At 39.6% G+C, this 21240-nt stretch overlaps 1 protein-coding gene across 1 annotated transcript; it reads left to right on the forward strand.

Moving 5' to 3' along the window:
• Positions 1-19266: 19266 nt before the first annotated feature.
• LOC129817036 (trace amine-associated receptor 13c-like) lies at positions 19267-20746 on the forward strand. Its single transcript, XM_055872020.1, has one exon. The coding sequence runs from the start codon at positions 19372-19374 to the stop codon at positions 20332-20334; it is 963 nt and encodes a 320-aa protein (XP_055727995.1). The 5' UTR covers positions 19267-19371; the 3' UTR covers positions 20335-20746.
• Positions 20747-21240: the final 494 nt, after the last annotated feature.

Consider the following 21240-nt stretch of genomic DNA (forward strand, 5'->3'; position numbering starts at 1 on the left):
TATGCCGATAGTGGACAACCTTGTTTTACTCCTCTAGATAGTTTAAAACTTTCTGAGATGTAGCCATTATTTACTATTTTACACCTAGGGTTATTATACATAACATTTGTGGCCTGCTGGAGGTCATTTTGCAGGGCTCTGGCAGTGCTCCTCCTTGCACAAAGGCGGAGGTAGCGGTCCTGCTGCTGGGTTGTTGCCCTCCTACGGCCTCCTCCACGTCTCCTGATGTACTGGCCTGTCTCCTGGTAGCGCCTCCATGCTCTGGACACTACACTGACAGACACAGCAAACCTTCTTGCCACAGCTCGCATTGATGTGCCATCCTGGATGAGCTGCACTACCTGAGCCACTTGTGTGGGTTGTAGACTCCGTCTCATGCTACCACTAGAGTGAAAGCACCGCCAGCATTCAAAAGTGACCAAAACATCAGCCAGGAAGCATAGGAACTGAGAAGTGGTCTGTGGTCACCACCTGCAGAACCACTCCTTTATTGGGGGTGTCTTGCTAATTGCCTATAATTTCCACCTTTTGTCTATTCCATTTGCACAACAGCATGTGAAATGTATTGTCAATCAGTGTTGCTTCCTAAGTGGACAGTTTGATTTCACAGAAGTGTGATTGACTTGGAGTTAAATTGTGTTGTTTAAGTGTTCCCTTTATTTTTTTGAGCAGTGTATATTACACTGGATCTTTCTTGAATAAGTTCCTCCATTTCTTTTTGTTTTTTCCTCTAATTTATTCTGTGCCTCTATGTTACCGTTTTTGTTGCTATCTAACTTTACTGTTAGTCCTTCAATTTTCTACCGCTTCTCTCTCCCGGATCCGGGATCCTCCTCATCAAAAAAGCTGACTAGCATAGCCTAGCCTAACGGGACAGGGATATAATATAATATAATTTTCATGAAATCACAAGTCCAATACAGCAAATGAAAGATAAACATCTTGTGAATCCAGCCATCATTTCCGATTTTTAAAATGTTTTACAGCGAAAACACAATATGTATTTCTATTAGCTAACCACAATAGCCAAACACACAACCGCATATTTTCACCATGTTTCCACCGCATAGGTAGCTTTCACAAAACCGTCAAAATAGAGATAAAATTAGTCACTAACCAAGAAACAACTTCATCAGATGACAGTCTTATAACATGTTATACAATACATTTATGTTTTGTTCGAAAATGTGCATATTTGAGGTATAAATCATAGTTTTACATTGCAGCCACCATCACAAATAGCACCAAACCAGCCAGAATAATTACAGAGAGCAACGTGAAATACATAAATACTCATCATAAAACATTTATGAAAAATACATGGTGTACAGCAAATGAAAGATAAACATATTGTGAATCCAGCCAATATTTCCGATTTTTTTAAGTGTTTTACAGCGAAAACACAATATAGAATTATATTAGCTTACCACAATAGCCAAACACACAAACACATTTATTCACCGCAAAGGTAGCTTTCGCAAAAACCAGCAAAAGATATAAAATTAATCACTAACCTTTGGACAACATCATCAGATGACAGTCTTATAACATCATGTTATACAATACATTTATGTTTTGTTCGAAAATGTGCATATTTATAGCTACAAATCCTGGTTATACATTGTGAATACGTAGCAACGATTCACCAGAATCTCCGGAGATATTTTGGACACTCACCTAATCTGACCAAAGAACTCATCATAAACTTTACATAAAAATACTTGTTGTATGGCAAATGAAAGATACACTGGTTCTTAATGCAACCGCTGTGTTAGATTATTAAAAATAACTTTACCATAACATACAGCTTGCGTTATTGTGAGACAGCACTCACCAACACGGCGGAGAATAGGCATCAACATATTACACAGAAATACGAACTGACATCATAAATGTTGTCTTACTTTTGCTCAGCTTCCATCAGAATGTTGTACAAGGAGTCCTATTTCCAGAATAAATCGTTGTTTGGTTTTAGAATGTCCATTTCTTCTGTCGAATTCGCGCGACAATGCTAGCCAAGGTTGCTAACATTCCCATTCCCATCTCAAAAGTCCCAATAAACGTTGAATAAACTGATAAAACTCGGTTGAAAAAACCTACTTTATGATGTTATTATCATATGTATCAAATTAAATCAGAGCTGGAGATATTCGCCGTGTATACCGAACGCTTTTCAGAAGACAATGTCGAGCTCCCCCGCGCGCCTTCGAAGACAAAGAAAATACCGGACCTGTCACTCCAAAAGCTCTTATGAGTTCTGTTTTACTCACAGATATAATTCAAACAGTTTTAGAAACTTCACAGTGTTTTCTATCCAATAGTAATAATAATATGCATATTGTATGATCTAGAATAGAGTACGAGGCAGTTTAATTTGGGCACGATTTTTCCCAAAGTGAAAACAGAGCCCCCCTATTGACAAGAAATTTTAATATGGACTCTTTTGATCTAAATTGCTTTTGTTTAAGAACTAATGTATCTATCATTTCCTATACAACATGTATTTTTTAGTAACGTTTATGTATAGTTATTTGGTCAGAATAGTTGAGTGTCAGAAAAATATCCGGACGTTGTGGGAAAAAGATGCTACGTTAGCACAATGTATAACCACTGATTTCAGCTCTAAATATACACATTTTCGAACAAAACATAAGTGTATGTATAACCTGATGTTATAGGACCGTCATCTGATGAATCTTATCAAGGTTAGTAAAAAATTATATATCTTTTGCTGGTTTGTTACGATCGCTAACTTTTGCTGCTGGGGAATGGCTTGTGTTTCTGGCTATTGTGGTAAGCTAATATAACGCTATATTGTGTTTTCGCTGTAAAATACTTAAGAAATCGGAAATATTGGCTGGAAATATTGGCTGGATTCACAAGATGCTTGTCTTTCATTTGCTGTACACTATGTATTTTTCAGAAATGTTTTATGATGAGTATTTAGGTATTTGACGTTGGTGTCTGTAATCATTCTGGCTGCTTTCGGTGCAATTTCTGATTGTAGCTGCAATGTAAACTATGATTTATACCTGAAATATGCACATTTTTCGAACAAAACATAGATTTATTGAATAACATGTTATAAGACTGTCATCTGATGAAGTTGTTTGTTGGTTAGTTTGGTTGGTTCTTGGTTAGTTAGGTTGGCTTTGTGCATGCTACCTGTGCTGTGAAAAATGTTAGTGCTTTTTTGTATTTGGTGGTGAGCTAACATAAATATACGTGCTGTTTTCGCTGTAAAACATTTTAAAAATCGGACATGTTGGCTGGATTCACAAGATGTGTACCTTTCATTTGCTGTATTGGACTTGTTAATGTGTGAAAGTTAAATATTTCAAAAAAATATATTTTGAATTTCGCTCCCTGCACTTGAAGTGGCTGTTGTCATATTGTGCCCGGCTTCGGGCTTGCAGCCATAAGAAGTTAACCTGTTGGGGATGGGGGCGCTGTTTAGACTATTTATGCTAATTTGGTAATTTTTGAAACGGCTTCCCACAAAATCCTTGATCGTACAATATGCATTTTATTATTATTATTGGATAGAAAACAGTCTATAGTTTCTATAGGAGTTAAAACTTTGTCTCTAAGTGGAACAGAGCCCATTCTACAGCAATTTCCCTGACATGGATTCAGATTTCAGAAATGTTGGCCACTGTTCTGAAGTCAGTTAAAAAGGCACTGATATTGCTATGACTGTACGGACACTTCTTACGTCTTCCCCTGGATGCCTTTACGTGATGACGATTCCAATGGGGTCGATTGCGCGTTCACAGGCCCTACAAATGAAAAAACCCTGAAGCTAGTCATTCTTTTGGAGCTGCGTCATGCGCCTAGAGGACACCGGCCCGCACCTTTTCCAAGCATTAGTAAAGGGGGTAATATTACTCGGGTCATGTTTCTACTCGTTATGGGAGTTAAAAACATCATAAGGTAGTTAATTTAAAGCGTTTTATAGCAATTTATATCCGTTTAGTGCGATTTTGGGACATTTATTTTTGAAACGATGTGAATAGTTGGGCACGCTTTTCAGTTCATCCCGAACGCAGTTGGCATTTCCACATGGCAAGAGGACAGCTTTCCACCAAAAGACGATTTCTCCCAAGAAAGGATCCTTTGCCCAAGATACTGATGGAAGAACAGCTCAAGGTAGGACATTTTTATTATGATAAATCGTGTTTCTGTCGAAACATTTTAGTGGCTTAGGACGCCATGTTTTTTGACGTAGCTTCGCTTGGCGCAAACTGTATTGAAAAGTAAGGATAAATTAAAAAATGTAATAACGCAATTGTATTAAGAATTAAATTGTCTATCAATCCCTGTCCACCCTATATTTTTTAGTCACGTTTATGAGTATTTATGTATAAGAGTAGATCACTGTCTAAGTGGCGCAAGGACATTTTCTGACCAGCTTGTCTACATTTCACATTGTCTAACCATGATTTTGGTGGCTAAATATAAACATTTGCGATCAAACTGTATATGCATGTTGTAATGTGATGTTACAGGAGTGTCATCGGAAGAATTCTGAGAAGGTTAGTGAAAAAATTAATATCTTTTGGCGATGTTGACTTTTATCGCTCACTTTGGCTAGAATCAATGCTGGGCTGCTATGTGCTATGCTAATATAACGATTTATTGTGTTTTCGCTGTAAGACACTTAGAAAATCTGAAATATTGTCTGTATTCACAGGATCTGTGTCTTTCGATTCGTGTATGCTGTGTATTTTTACGAAATGTTTGATGATTAGTAAGTAGGTAAACACGTTGCTCTAAGTAGTTTTTCTATTCCATTTGTGACGGTGGGTGGAATTGTAACCTATGCCATCTACCTGAAATATGCACTTTTTTCTAACAAAACCTATCCCATACCATAAATATGTTATCAGACTGTCATCTAATGAGTTTTTTTGTTGGTTAGGGGCTATAAATATCTTAGTTTAGCCGAATTGGTGATGGCTACTGGTGTTGGTGGACAAATAAAAGATGGTGGATTATGCTAATGTGTTTTTAGGTAATAGATGTACATCTTTACATATTGTGTCTTCCCTGTAAAACATTTTAAAAATCGGACATGTTGACTGGATTCACAAGATCTGTGTCTTTCATTAGCTGTATTGGACTTTAATGTGTGAAAGTTAAATATTTAAAAAAAATATTTTTTTTGAATTTCGCGGCACTGGTTTTTCAGTGGGGGGGGGGGGGGTGTGCCGCTAGCGCCACGCTGATCCTAGACAGGTTAAGAACTAATTTGTCTTTCAATTGCTGTCCAACCTGTATTTTTTTAGTCAAGTTTATGAATAGTTTTCGATAAAAATAGGTGTCTTTCCAAGATGGCGCCGGACAGATTGCTTGAGTAGTTGGACACTATTTTCATTGTATAAGCACAATTTGTGCCGCTAAATATGCACATTTTCGAACAAACTCTATATGCATTGTGTAATATGATGTTACAGGACTGTCATCTGAAGAATTCTGAGAAGGTTAGTGAAAAAATTAATATATTTTGGTGGTGATAACGTTATCGCTCTTTTTGCCTTGAATCAATGCTGGGGTAATGTTTGCACATGTGGTATGCTAATATAACGATATATTGTGTTTTCGCTGTAAAACACTTAGAAAATCTGAAATATTGTCTGGATTCACAAGATCTGTGTCTTTCAATTGCTGTACGCTGTGTATTTTTAAGAAATGTTTTATGATGAGTAATTAGGTAATACACGTTGCTCTCTGTAGTTATTCTAGTCGAATTGTGATGGTGGCTGCAATGGTAAACTATGATTTATACCTGAAATATTCACATTTTTCTAACAAAACATATGCTATACAATAAATATGTTATCAGACTGTCATCTGATGAAGTTTTTTCTTGGTTAGTGGCTATTTATATCTTTATTTGGTCGAATTGGTGATAGCTACTGATGGAGTGAAAAAATGGTGGAGTAAGAAAAATGGTGTCTTTTGCTATCGTGGTTAGCTAATAGATTTACATATTGTGTCTTCCCTGTAAAATATTTTAAAAATCAGAAATAGTAGCTGGATTCACAAGAAGTGTATCTTTCATCTGGTGTCTTGGACTTGTGATTTAATGATATTTAGATGCTAGTATTTACTTGTGACGCTATGCTAGGCTATGCTAGTCAGCTTTTTTACTGGTGGGGGTGCTCCCGGATCCGGGTTTGGGAGGAACTAGAAGTTAAATACCTCTATTGACCGGAAAGGAAATCACACTACAAACTATCACCCTCAGGCACTTAACCTGTCTAGGATCAGCGTGGCGCTAGCGGCACACCCCCCCCCCCCCCACTGAAAAACCAGTGCCGCGAAATTCAAAAAAAATATTTTTTTAAAATATTTAACTTTCACACATTAAAGTCCAATACAGCTAATGAAAGACACAGATCTTGTGAATCCAGTCAACATGTCCGATTTTTAAAATGTTTTACAGGGAAGACACAATATGTAAAGATGTACATCTATTACCTAAAAACACATTAGCATAATCCACCATCTTTTATTTGTCCACCAACACCAGTAGCCATCACCAATTCGGCTAAACTAAGATATTTATAGCCCCTAACCAACAAAAAAACTCATTAGATGACAGTCTGATAACATATTTATGGTATGGGATAGGTTTTGTTAGAAAAAAGTGCATATTTCAGGTAGATGGCATAGTTTACAATTGCACCCACCATCACAAATGGACTAGAATAATTACAATGAGCAACGTGTTTACCTAACTACTAATCATCAAACATTTCGTAAAAATACACAGCATACACGAATCGAAAGACACAGATCCTGTGAATACAGACAATATTTCAGATTTTCTAAGTGTCTTACAGCGAAAACACAATAAATCGTTATATTAGCTTAGCACATAGCAATTAGCAGCCCAGCATTGATTCTAGCCAAAGTGAGCGATAAAAGTCAACATCGCCAAAAGATATTAATTTTTTCACTAACCTTCTCAGAATTCTTCCGATGACACTCCTGTAACATCACATTACAACATGCATATACAGTTTGATCGAAAATGTTTATATTTAGCCACCAAAATCATGGTTAGACAATGTGAAATGTAGACAAGCTGGTAAAGAAAAAGTCCTTGCGCCACTTAGACAGTGATCTACTCTTATACATAAATACTCATAAACGTGACTAAAAAATATAGGGTGGACAGGGATTGATAGACAATTTAATTCTTAATACAATTGCGTTATTACATTTTTTAATTTATCCTTACTTTTCAATACAGTTTGCGCCAAGCGAAGCTACGTCAAAAAACATGGCGTCCTAAGCCACTAAAATGTTTCGACAGAAACACGATTTATCATAATAAAAATGTCCTACCTTGAGCTGTTCTTCCATCAGTATCTTGGGCAAAGGATCCTTTCTTGGGAGAAATCGTCTTTTGGTGGAAAGCTGTCCTCTTGCCATGTGGAAATGTCAACTGCGTTCGGGATGAACTGAAAAGCGTGCCCAACTTTTCACATCGTTGCAAAAATAAATGTCCCAAAATCGCACTAAACGGATATAAATTGCTATAAAACGCTTTAAATTAACTACCTTATGATGTTTTTAACTCCTATAACGAGTGAAAAGATGACCGGAGAAATATAACAGGCTAAACTAACGCTTGGAACAGGTGCGCGCCGGTGTCCTCTAGGCTCATGACGCAGCTCCCAAAGAATGACTAGCTTCAGGGTTTTTTCATTTGTAGGGCCTGTGAACGCGCAATCGACCCCGTTGGAATCGTCATCACGTAAAGGCATCCAGGGGAAGACGTAAGAAGTGTCCGTATAGTCATAGCAACGACAGTGCCCTTTTAAATGACTTCAGAAGAGTGGCCAACATTTCTCAAATCTGACTCCATGTCAGGGAAATTGCTGTAGAATGGGCTCTGTTCCACTTAGAGACAAAATTTCAACTCCTATAGAAACTATAGACTGTTTTCTATCCAATAATAATAATAATATGCATATTGTACGATCAAGGATTTTGTGGGAAGCCGTTTAAAAAATTAGCCAAATTAGCATAAATAGTCTAAACAGCGCCCCCATCCCCAACAGGTTTTAAGGAAATCATGAATGTCAGACTTAAATACCTTGACCTAGTGAGATATACATGGCGGAGGCTTAATCAAGCTAGTCGTCTTGACTACTTTCTTATACCATTCTCTCTGGCACCAAAAGTTTAAAAAGTGTTGATAGCGGACAGAGAATGTGGTCGGACCATCACATAATTGGCATATATATTACTCTTACAGAATTTCCACGTGGGTGAGGTTATTGGAAATTTAATCAAAGCCTACTAGATGATAAAATGTTTAGAACTAGGACAGAAGAATTTATAACTGACTTTCAGACATACCATAGGTACAGCAGATCTCCTTATTGTATGGGACACTTTTAAATGTGACTTTAGAGGCAATGCAATTCAGTACTCATCTATTAACCTTTTCTCAATGGGGGGGCGCTGTTTTCACTTTGTAAAAAATCGTTCCCAAATTAAACTGCCTCGAACTCAATTCTTGCTCGTACAATATGCATATTATTATTATTACTATTGGATAGAAAAAACTCTCTAGTCTCTAAAACCGTTTGAATTATATCTGTGAGTAAAACAGAACTCATTTTGCAGCAAACTTCCTGTCAGGAAGTGAGAAATCTGAAATCGAGGGCTCTGTTCCAGGGTCAGTTTATGAATTTGCATGGAATCTATGGGTCTACATGCACTGCATATGCCTTCCACTAGATGTCAGTAGGCAGTGAGAGTTGGAATGGGGTGTCTAGCTAGATCTGAGGCCGAACAAGACGTCTTGGAACGGAGGGTCTGGTCTTTTCACCGTTTGGCCTGACGCAAGAGGGACCTCTGCATTGCGTTCAGAAAAGCTTTCGTTTTAGAAGTTAGATATATCCGGCTCTGATTTTATTTGATATATGTGTTAAAAACATCATAAGGTAGTTATTTTAAACCGAGTTATATCAGTTTATATCAGTATATTGCGATTTTCGGTATTTCCTTTGTTATGCGTTATTGTGAGTTGGACACTTCCGTGCTCCATGGCCATCTTTGTTAGCTATATCGATAGCTGAAGACGACATTCTACAACCAAACAACGATTATTTTGGAAAAAGGACACCTTGTACAAGATTCTGATGGAAGCTCATCAAATAGTAGGAACCATTTATGATATTATTTCGTATTTCTGTCAAATGTTTAGACTATATTCCGCCCAGATTTCGGGCGCTGTCTCGCTATAACGTAAGCTGTATGTCGTAATGAGGTTATTTTTAAAAATCTAACACAGCGGTTGCATTATTAAATTAACTACCTTATGATGTCTTTAACACCTATAACGAATAAAAACATGACCGGAGATATAGAACTGGCTAAACCAAAGCTTGGAAGGAGGCCAGTCCGACGTCCATTCTGCGTCAGGCGCACGGTTGAAAAGAAAGGTACTTCCGCTCCAGGGTCTTATATAAGGTCCCAGATTGCGCAATCGACTCCATACAAATTCTCACCACTTACTGACATCTAGAGGAAGGCGTATGCAGTGTTTGTAGCCCCACAGCGTTCACAGGGACTTATAAACTGACCTGGGAACAGGGACCACGATTTCAGAAATCTCACTCCCTGGCAGGAAATGTGCTGCAGAATGAGTTCTGTTTCACTCAGAGACATAATTCAAACGGTTTTAGAAACTAGAGAGTGTTTTCTATCCAATAGTAATAATAATATGCATATTGTACGAGCAAGAATTGAGTACGAGGCAGTTTAATTTGGGGACCAATTTTTCCAAGATCGAAATAGCACCCCCCATAGGCTCAAGATTAAGACCGTATTAAAATCTCCCACCATAATAATAGAGTCTAGTGTTGCTTGTAGAGTTGATACATTCTTATATATATTTTCAAAGAAGCTTGGATCATCATTATTCGGACCGTTTAGGTTAATAAGCCATATCTGTTTATTGTCCAATAACATATTTAAAATAATCCATCTACGTTGAGGATCTGTTTGGACAATTTGCACATTTGGATCAAAATTATTGTTTATTAAAACCATTACCCCTTTTGAATTTCTTTGCCCATGGGAGAAGTATATTTCGCCCACCCAGTTCTTTTTCCACAGAACTTAATCTAAAACTGTTGAATGGGTTTCTTGTAAACAATAGATATTATATTAATTCTCTTTTAGCCAGGTAAATACTGATTGTCTTTTCTTATTATCTGCTAGGCCATTACAATTGTAACTGGCTATACTCATTTCACCACTTATCATAATGAGACACAACTTTCAATTATTTTTATCAAAATATATGTTTGTAAACGTACCATTAAAAAGTAACATGATGATTGAGTGTCTATATAGCTGTACCATGATATTTGCATTTCTAATAAGTAAACCTCCAATTGGTCCTTACTATTCCACCCGCTAAAAGCCCTCCTCATCCCGAGTTGGGTTGTCATCCCAATGCCCGGCAGACCACCCTCGACCCCCTGTATCCCATAGCCCATAACCGACTGGGATCCATCCTTTGAAAAGAGCACACAGTGCCATTTACCGAATTGAAGTAGATAAACTGCCAAATGCATTTCCATCGCCCTCACCTCGATTTGTATTATATATAGCTGTGGATCATCCTCTATTGTCCCTAACATATTTTACTCCTTCGCAACAGTTGTGGGATACACACATACATCCACACACACTCAACCGTTTACCCCCACACAACCATGAGCTCACTTTCTCAACAATTGCACCAACCCAGAGCCCAACTCAAGATAGTTCTTGATTTACAAATGCACTTGCAGTTGCAGCTGCATGAGAAGTCCTGCAAGACCGTGCAAAAAATGGGCAAAAATTGAGAGATTTTATTTACCATTGTCACATCCTAGATGATGGAGGTCAAATGAGAGCAAAGAAGTTGTTTCGTTTGTCTGGGAGCAAGACATCGAGGTCCGTGACTGGGATGGTTTTCTTTTTGTAGTCTGTGATTGACTGTAGACCTTGCCACATACCTCTCGTGTCTGAGCCATTGAATTGTGACTCCACTTTGTCTCTATACTGACGCTTAGCTTGTTTGATTGCCTTGCGGAGGGAATAGCTATACTGTTTGCATTCAGTCATGTTTCCAGTCTCCTTGCCCTGAATAAAAGCAGTGGTTCACGCTTTCAGTTTTGCGCGAATGCTGCCATCAATGCACAGTTTCTGGTTGGGGAAGGTTTTAACAGTTGCCGTGGGTACAACATCACCGATGCACTTGCTAAAAAACTCAGAATATCTGCCCCCTATGTTTTCTGGATAGTAGCTGTCTGAGCTGATCATGGAGTGGATAGAGGGTGCTCTTGGCACAAAGCTTGTTTTAGCAAGGGCAGCAGCATTGAGGGCTTTCACCATTTTTTAAAAGTCTTGTCGCTAATTGGATGAAAAACCTAGCAATAGACACCCTAAAGACTCTGGGAAGTGCACTAGTCTAGTGTCATTTTGATTATGCTTGTACATCATAGTTCATCAGCAGCACCAAACATCTAAAGAATAAGCTACAGACCAGCCAACAAGCTTGTAAGAATTGTACATAAGCTTCCACCTCATACTCATTTTATTTTTTGTTTTTTTATTTCACCTTAATTTAACCAGGTAGGCTAGTTGAGAACAAGTTCTCATTTGCAACTGCGACCTGGCCAAGAGCAAAGCAGTTCGACACATACAACAACACAGAGTTACACATGGAATAAACAAACATACAATCAATAATACAGTAGGAAAATCTATATACAGCATGTGCAAATGAGGTAGGATAAGAGCGGTAAGGCAATAAATAGGCCATGGTGGCGAAGTAATTACAATATAGCAATTATACCCTGGAATGGTAGAATGTGCAGAAGATGAATGTGCAAGTAGAGATACAGGGGTGCAAAGGAGCAAGATAAATAAATACATACTTTATGGGGATGAGGTAGTTGGATGGGCTATTGACAGATGAGCTATGTACAGGTGCAGTGATCTGTGAGCTGCTCTGACAGCTGGTGCTTAAAGCTAGTGAGGGAGGTAAGAGTCTCCAGCTTCAATGATTTTTGCAGTTCGTTCCAGTCATTGGCAGCAAAGAACTGGAAGGAGAGGCGGCCAAAGGAAGAATTGGCTTTGGGGGTGACCAGTGAGATATACCTGCTGGAGTGCGTGCTACAGTTGGGTGCTGCTATGGTGACCAGTGAGCTGAGATAAGGCGGGGCTTTACCTACCAGAAGCTTATAGATGACCTGGAGCCAGTGTGTTTAGCGACGAGTATGAAGCGAGGGCCAGCCAACGAGAGCGTACAGGTCGCAGTGGTGGGTAGTATATGGGGCTTTCGTGACAAAACGCATGGCACTGTGGTAGACTGCATCCAGTTTGTTGAGTAGTGTTGGAGGCTATTTTGTAAATGACATCGCCGAAGTCGAGGATCGGTAGGATAGTCAGTTTTACGAGGGTATGTTTGGCAGCATGAGTGAAGGATGATTTGTTGCGGAATAGGAAGCCAATTCTAGATTTAATTTTGGATTGTAGATGTTTAATGCAACCGCTGTCATATTTAAAAAAAACTTTAGGAAAAAGCACACTATGCAATAATCTGACACGGCGCTCAGATATACACAACATTTCTCCGCCATGTTGGAGTCAACAGAAATACGAAATTACATCATAAATAGCCCCTTACCTTTGATGATCTTTCATCAGAATGCAGTGCCAGGAATCCTAGTTCGCAATAAATCGTTGTTTTGTTCGATAATGTCCATTACTAGTGTCCAATTAGCTAATTTTGCTAGCACGTTTCCAAACGCTGGCACCGGACCAGGTGAACTCGGACGAAAACTTCAAAAAGTTATAATCCAGGTCGAATAAACTGGTGAAATTAAGTAGAGAATCAATCTTCAGGATGTTGTTATCATTTATATCCAATAACAATCCAACCAGAGAATATCTTCATGTCTGTATAAGTAATGGAACACATGGCCATTCCATGACTAGCGCGCATGACCAGGAACTAGCATTCTGCCAGACCACTGACTCAAATAGCTGCCATCCGGCCCCACATCACACTAGAGGCTTCATTCCACGTTCTACTGACTGTTGACATCTAGTGGAAGGAATAGGAAGTGCAAACAGATCCATATATTACAGGGAATTGAATAGGCGATGACTTTAACATCGATCCTTCTCAGATTTCTCACTTCCTGTTTGGAAGTTTGCCTGCCATATGAGTTCTGTTATACTCACAGACATAATTCAAACAGTTTTAGAAACTTCAGAGTGTTTTCTATCCAATAGTAATAATAATATGCATATATTAGCATCTGGGACAGAGTAGGAGGCAGTTCCCTATGGGCACCAGTTCATCCAAAAGTGAAAATGCCGCCCCCTATCCCAAACAGGATAAACAGCGTTATGGTAATGTGGCCACACCGTCTCCCATGATCTTCCCCAATTTGTAACAAACGGACGAGTTTGTAGCTGGATTCTTCACGATCTTTTATACCTTCTCCGGAACGTAAACGTTGTTCGGACATCAAGTTCTGTGAGGTGGAAGAAATTCCTTTGTTCTCTATGAAACTTCACTCTATCTCTATACTGTGTGGCCATAAGGCAGGGTCTTCCCTAGGAATTTACAACCTCACTGAAGGGGCAGAGAGCGGGGGATGGTGCTCGCTGTACCCAAAGAGGGCAACGTCATGACACAGTGATGAGGGGTGGTCGTTTGACTACAGACCCATTACGGATGCAGGTAATGAGGCAGTGATCAAAATCAAATCAAATGTATTTATATAGCCCTTCGTACATCAGCTAATATCTCGAAGTGCTGTACAGAAACCCAGCCTGATCACTGAGATCTTGGTTGAAAACAGCAGAGGTGTATTTGGAGGGCTAGTTGGTTAGGATGATATCTATGAGGGTGCCTGTGTTTATGGATTTTGGGTTGTAACTGTTAGGTTCATTGATCATTTGTGTGAGATTGAGGGCATCAAGTTTAGATTGTAGGATGGCCGGGGTGTTAACCATGTCACAGTTTAGGTCACCTAGCAGCATGAGCTCTGAAGATAGATGGGGGGCAATCAATTCACAAATGGTGTCCAGAGCACAGCTGGGGGCAGAGGGTGCTCTATAGCAAGCGGCAACGGTGAGTGACTTGTTTCTGGAAAGATGGATTTTTAAATGTAGAAGCTCGAATTGTTTGGATACAGACCTGGATAGTAAGACAGAACTCTGCAGGCTATCTCTGCAGTAGATTGCAACACCGCCCCTTTTGGTAGTTCTATCTTGGCGGAAAATGTTATAGTTAGGGATGGAAATTTCAGGGTTTTTGGGGGTTTTCCTAAGCCAGGATTCAGACACGGCTAAGACATCTGGGTTGGTAGAGTGTGCTAAAGCAGTGAATAGAGCAATCTTAAGGAGTAGGCTTCTAATGTTAACATGCATGAAACCAAGGCTTTTACGGTTACAGAAGTCAACAAATGAGAGCACCTGGGGAGTAGGAGTGGAGCTAGGCACTGCAGGTCCTGGACTAACCTTTACATCACCATAGGAATAGACAATAAGTAGGATAAGGGTACGGCTAAAGGCTATTAGAACTGGCCGTCTAGCATGTTCGGAACAGAGTGTAAAAGGAGCAGGTTTATGGGCACGATAGCATAGATTCAAGGCATAATGTACAGACAAAGGAATGGTAGAAAGAGAGTGCATTGGAGGTAAACCTAGGCATTGAGTAATGATGAGAGAGATATAGTCTCTAGAGACGTTTAAACCAGGTGATGTCATCGCATATGTGGGAGGTGGAACAACATTGTTGGTTAAGGCATATTGAGCAGGGCTAGAGTCTCTACTGTGAAATAAGACAGTAATCACTAACCAGGACAGTAATGGACAAGGCATATTGATATTAGGGAGAGTCATGCGTAGCCAAGTGGTCGTATGGGTCAAGTGAGTGGTTGGGCTTGCTGGGGACAAGGATATTCAGACAGTTAGCAGGCCGGGGCTAGCAAACTAGCAGTTAGCCGGCCGGAGCTAGCAAGCTAGCAGTTAGCAGGCCGGAGCTAGCAAGCTAGCATAAGGGCCTTAGAGGGATGTCGAGATGCGGGAAAATTCAGTTTTTTACTCCTCGTGCGGTGACGTCGATAGACCAGTCGTGGAATTAGTAGGGTTACAAGTAGCAGAGGGGTCCAAGTCCAATTGGCAAAATGGGTATAGTGGTCCAAGAAACTGGCCGGTGGATCAGCTAACAGTCCAATATGCTATAGATAGCTAGCAGGTCGCGGTTAGCAGAATGGGCCTTCAGGGAACGTCACTCCTGAGGGGCCTGTTGGGATCCTCGGGCAGATTATGTCGGTATTCCAGTAGTGAAGGATCGGCGGGGTTTCATGCCCCGTACCGGCAGTAGAAGGGGTCCGGATATTGTAGCCCAGGAGTGAGCTTCAGGAGTAGCCCAGGAGCCCTAGCCGGGAGATGGCCTAGCATGGGCTAGCCCCAGGCTAGTTGGTGCTTGCTCCGGGATGGAAACGATTAGCCAGGAGTAGTCTACCCGGGTTGCGGTTAGCTAGCTGCGATGATCCTGATGAAAAGGTTCAGAGTTTGCGGGGATCTGGGGATATGGCGAGAAAAATATGTCCGATATGTTCTGGTTTGAAACGCGTTGTACGAACTGGCGAGAGCTTTCCGAGCTAAAGGTTAGCTGATGACCGCTAGCAGTGGTTAGCTGACTGATAGCTGGTAGATAGCTAGCTGGCTGGCTTCAGTTGAGGGATTCCAATTCCGAGGTAAATAGAAATACTTTAGAAAAAAAACAGATCCACACCACATTGGTTGAGGCGGATTGCAGGAGAGTATTTTGAAGTTGAGGTTTAGGAAAAATAATTTAAAAAATAATGTGAATAAAAAGATATATACATGGGACACAACAGGACAAAGACAAAGACGTCCTTCAGGTAGACCTGCTACACCATCTTGGATATGTGTGATATGGAAGTCAAGCATTGTAAGCAGCTAGGCTGGCTATCTGTTGAGAAAAGAGTAGTATTAACTTAACTTGGTCTGGTCCACATAATTATCCCAGATGCATTCCCCCGGTACCTATCCAACTATTTTTATTTTGTAAGAGATGTCCACCATCATACCAGAGTCAGAGACTCTAATATTCACTATTTTATATATAGGAGTGTATCTGGTAACAACACGTTTATATATTTACCGTCGCTGTTGAGTGGAACAATCTACCTTTTTTTGTCTGTGTATCAATGTAATGTGTCTGTATCTATATAAAGTGTCTATATCTATGTCATTCGGAAAGTATTCAGACCCCTTCCCCTTTTCCACATTTTGTTATGTTACAGCCTTATACAAACATTTATTAAATACATTTTTATCTACACACAATCTACATACAATACCCCATAATGACATAACTAAAACCGTTTTTTAAATATCAGAAATTCGTTATTTACATAAGAATTCAGACCATTTGCTATGCGACTCGAAGTTGTGCTTAGGTGCATCCTGTTTCCATTGGTCATCCTTCTGATGTTTCTTCAACTTGATTGGAGTCCACCTGTGGTAAAATAAATTGATTGGACATGACTTGGAAAGGCACTTGCCTGTCTATATAAGGTCCCACAGTTAACAGTGCATGTCAGAGCAAAAATCAAGCCATGAGGTTGAAAGAATTGTCCGTAGAGCTCCGAGACAGGATTGTGTCGAGTACCAAAACATTTCTGCAGCACTGAAGGTCCCCAAGAACACAGTGGCCTCCATCATTATTTAATGGAAGAAGTTTGGAACTACAAAGACTCTTCCTAAAGCTGGCCGCCCGGCCAAACTAAGTAATCGGGGGAGAAGGGCCTTGGTCAAGGAGGTGACCTAGAACCCGATGGTCACTCTGACAGAGCTCCAGAGCTTCTTTTTGGAGATGGGAGAACCTTACAGAAGGACAACCATCTCAGCAGCACTCCACCAATCAGGCCTTTACGGTAGTATGGCCCGATGGAAGCATCTCCTCAGTAAAAGGCACATGACAGCCTGGCTGGAGTTTGCCAAAAAGCACCTAATGGACTCTCAGACCATGAGAAACAAGATTCTCTCGTCTGAAGAAACCAAGATTGAACTCTTTGGCCTGAATGTCAAGAGTCACGTCTGGAGGAAACCTGGCACCATCCCTACGATGACGCATGGTGGTGGCAGCATCATGCTGTGGGATGTTTTCAGCAGCAGGGACTGGGAGACTAGTCAGGATCGAGGGAAAGATGAACTGAGCAAAGTACAGAGAGATCCTGGATGAAAACCTGCTCCAGAGCGCTAAGGATCTCAGACTGAGGCGAAGGTTCACCTTCCAACAGGACAATGACCCTATGCACACAGCCACGACAACGCAGGAGTGGCTTCAGGACAAGTCTCTGAAAGTCCTTGAGTCTGGACTTGAACCTGATCAAACATCTCTGGACAGACCTTAAAATAGATGTGCAGCGACGCTTCCCATCCAACCTGACAGAGCTTGACAGGATCTGCAGAGAAGAATGGGAGAAACAAAGGTGTGACAAGCTTGTAGCGTCTGACCCAAGAAGACTCGAGGCTGTAATCGCTGCCAAAGGTGCTTCAACAAAGTACTGAGGAAAGGGTCTGAATATTAATCTCAATGTGATATTTAAGTTGTTTGTTTATACATTTGCAAAAAATACATTTGCAAAAAATTCAGAAAACCTGTTTTAGCTTTGTCATTATGGGGAAATTGTTTTTTAAATTCATTTTTGAATATGGCTGTAACATAACAGAATGTGGAAAAAGTCAAGGGGTCTGAATACTTTTTCCCGACTGCACTGTATATATATATATATGCAGATAGATTTTTTAATTATATATCTATTTGTCAATTCAAACTGTGCAGAAGGCATTGCATGAATAGAAAGTTGAATAACATTCTGAGAGTTTAAAACCTTCAATACTGGGTATGCCTACAATCTAGGGGTATTTTCTGTTTGTCGCGACTGTCATAGTCTGTTTATTATTACTGTCATAGTCTGTTTATCAATGATGACATTGAAGCGCCCAAAGTTGGTATGCTTTGTATAATGGTTGTGTGGTGCATTTGCACAGAAACCTTTTGGTGTAAAATGTGTTGCATTTATTTTATGTAATTGGCATCAACATGTTGGAAATCTGATATCACCCCTAGCTGATTATTGTCTGCAGTCGGCTCTGATCGTATTGTAGGCCTAATGAAACAGACAGGGAGAGTGAGCTCGTCCGTAGATGTCTGCGAACCATTAACCTTCTGGCCCGTAGCCCTGCGTGGTATTGACTGTGCCACAAAAGCATGGCGATTTCAATATCCACCTTTCTAAACACAGGGTTGTTACAGTTATTATTTATCCTCATAAGCATTATTTAGAGTTTATTCTATGAGGGGGCAGGGTATGTTCTTATGAAAATATTCTCAGTATATTTTGAACTGTCCCTAATTACTTGAAGTGCTTTTGAGATCATTACTCGACTGCAACTGAACTGAACTGGAAATCACATTTCTTAGTAACTTATTTTGTTTAAATTAGAGGAAACAACACAACAGAAATGGAAAACAACATTAACGGTTGACTGGGTCAGAATACAGTCTGGTTGTTCTGATGTCTGACAAAAAGTATTTGTCCTAATGATGTAACTGAGACAAAGTCTACCTCGACTTATGGTTCATAATTCTGTTCAGATGGACATTTTTAAAGTGTATGGAGTGTTCCTATGTAATCCCCCTATTAATTCTGATTGTATGTGCTATAAGCGTGTACACCATAAAGTCATGCCCTCATCAATTTCCTTACTGTCAACTTTCCAACACTGGCGAGCTGACATGTGGCGTACCGTCATGTCTCCTAAGGTTGTGGATTATGGTCCAAACTGAACACTAACATCAGCCAAAACAGTCTTACACAGTTATCCTATTTTCCATCTAAAAAACCTTGAAAGACCAAAACATCAATACTATATTTTCCCCATTAAAATGCTCAGTTATAAAAATGTACTTTTTCTCTCATCTCTAACTATCATTAAGGCTGAAGGACAGGCTAGCTGGGCACAGCAACATCCAATCCTGTTATACATTACATCATGCTTTCATTAATTATTTGTTTATCCAACCGTTGTTTTATTTCTGTGCTCACTTGTTTGTATTTTGTGTGTGTTTGTGTGTGTGTGTGTGCAGAGAGACTACGGGGAGGGGAGTGGCTGTCAGTAACTCAGGGATAAATAGAGAGGCAGAGCTCGGAGTTTGTCAGAAGACTGACCTGACAGGGTCACACACAGGACCAAGCAGGAGCAGGACCTCAGCATTTTTACTTTTTATTACAAATGGAGGAATATGAAGAGGTTCAATTCTGTTTTCAAGACAGAAACTCTTCCTGCAGAAAGGCTTTGCTATCGACATCTATCTACATAACACTGTACATCTTCTTCTCGTTGATTTCAGCAGTTACAGTATTTTTGAATGTACTGGTGATCATCTCCATTTCTCACTTCAAACAGCTTCACACTCCAACAAACCTGCTCATCCTCTCTCTGTCTGTGTCAGATCTCCTCGTGGGACTGATTGTGATACCAGCAACGACTGTAGCAATAATGGAATCATGCTGGGGATTTGGGGAATATTTCTGTTGGTTTGAATTCTACATCGCTTATTTATGTACTTCTTTATCTCTGGGCAATTTGGTCTTGATATCTATTGACCGCTATGTTGCTGTGTGTGATCCCTTATTGTACCACTCTAAAATAACAATCACAAGAATTATGTGTTGTATATCCATTTCCTGGTGTTGTTGTATCATATATGATGCTGCTATTATACAAATATTTGTAAATGTACAGGTATCCAGTAGATGTTTGAAAGAATGTTTTATTGTGAAAGGGTTAAATTGGGTTAATATAATTGGCCTTGTATTTACAATGGCTGTCCCATGCTCTATTATTTTAACACTTTATTTGAAAATCTTTGTAGCTGCCAGATCACAGGCCAGAAAGGTATTTTCAAAAGAGGCTGTCAGTGTGTCTGGTGTTAAAACTGTACAGGCAAATAAGTCTGAGAGAAAAGCAACAAAAACTCTGTCTATTGTTGTTTTCAACTATCTCATTTGTTGGATTCCATCTCTATTTCCTTTTATTCTTTCCTTTTTTTTTAGTGACAATTTGATATCATTTATCATCAGCTTTCTGCCACTTATTAATTCCTTAATTAATCCAATAATTTATGCTTTCTTTTATCCATGGTTCAAAGTGACATGTAGACATATTTTCACTCTGAAAGTAAGGCGTTCATAGTTCCTATATTTCTATTCCTAAATTGGACAAAAAAAACTGTTATACTGTTTTGTTGTAATTGCTTCTTTCATATAACAATACACTGACATTACTTATCTCGGTGTTGTCATCATAGATACATGTGGTGTTGATACAGAATGATTTAGCTGGATTGGATTGGAATGACTTGGAGAAGGCATTAGCATGTTTTCTATAATACGTTGTAGTCGTCTTAGGTTGTATATTCCAAATAGCAAAGCCTGTGCTTGTTTCATGTTATATAATGTGTACACCAGGAAGAGGAACGCAGGAAAGATTAGCTGATGCTTTTGCAGTGGCTAATGGGGATCCTAATAAACACCAAATACCAAAATTATAAATAGTATGTCAGCCTTCTAAAAGTACATTCTGAGGAGGTCATGAGGCATTCTATATATTGTTTAACATCTCCATTTAGTGGCTCAATTGGGACACAATGACGTCATGAAGTGTAGTAAAGTTTAAAGGTACAATACTGCATGATGTGAGATAACGTCCAGGTCTAACTCAATGGTGTATTGTGTAAGTATTTGATGGTAAAATATAAGAATATGCAATTATGGGTAACACTTTATAATGTTGTGGAGTAATAAATCATTTCTCCCACATTTTTTAATTGTTAGTCAGCTAGTTATTCTCACATTTCAAAATGACTACAATATGCATTAATGATTAAACTCAACAGTGCAGGAGACCACAGCAGACACTTGAACCTCAACATACTGGGTATGAACACTACCCCTACTCTCACTACCACTACTCTCACTACCACTACTCTCACCACTACCACTACTCTCACCACTACCACTACTCTCACCACTACCACTACTCTCACTACCACTACAATCACTACCACTACTGTCACTACATCACTGCTGCCAGGTCAGG

This window comes from Salvelinus fontinalis, chromosome 19, assembly GCF_029448725.1.
Source record: "Salvelinus fontinalis isolate EN_2023a chromosome 19, ASM2944872v1, whole genome shotgun sequence".
NCBI classification, from domain to species: Eukaryota; Metazoa; Chordata; class Actinopteri; order Salmoniformes; family Salmonidae; genus Salvelinus; species Salvelinus fontinalis.

Coding starts and splice junctions, on each gene's coding strand:
- LOC129817036 (XM_055872020.1), top strand. CDS start 19,372: ATGGAGGAATATGAAGAGGTTCAATTCTGTTTTCAAGACAGAAACTCT.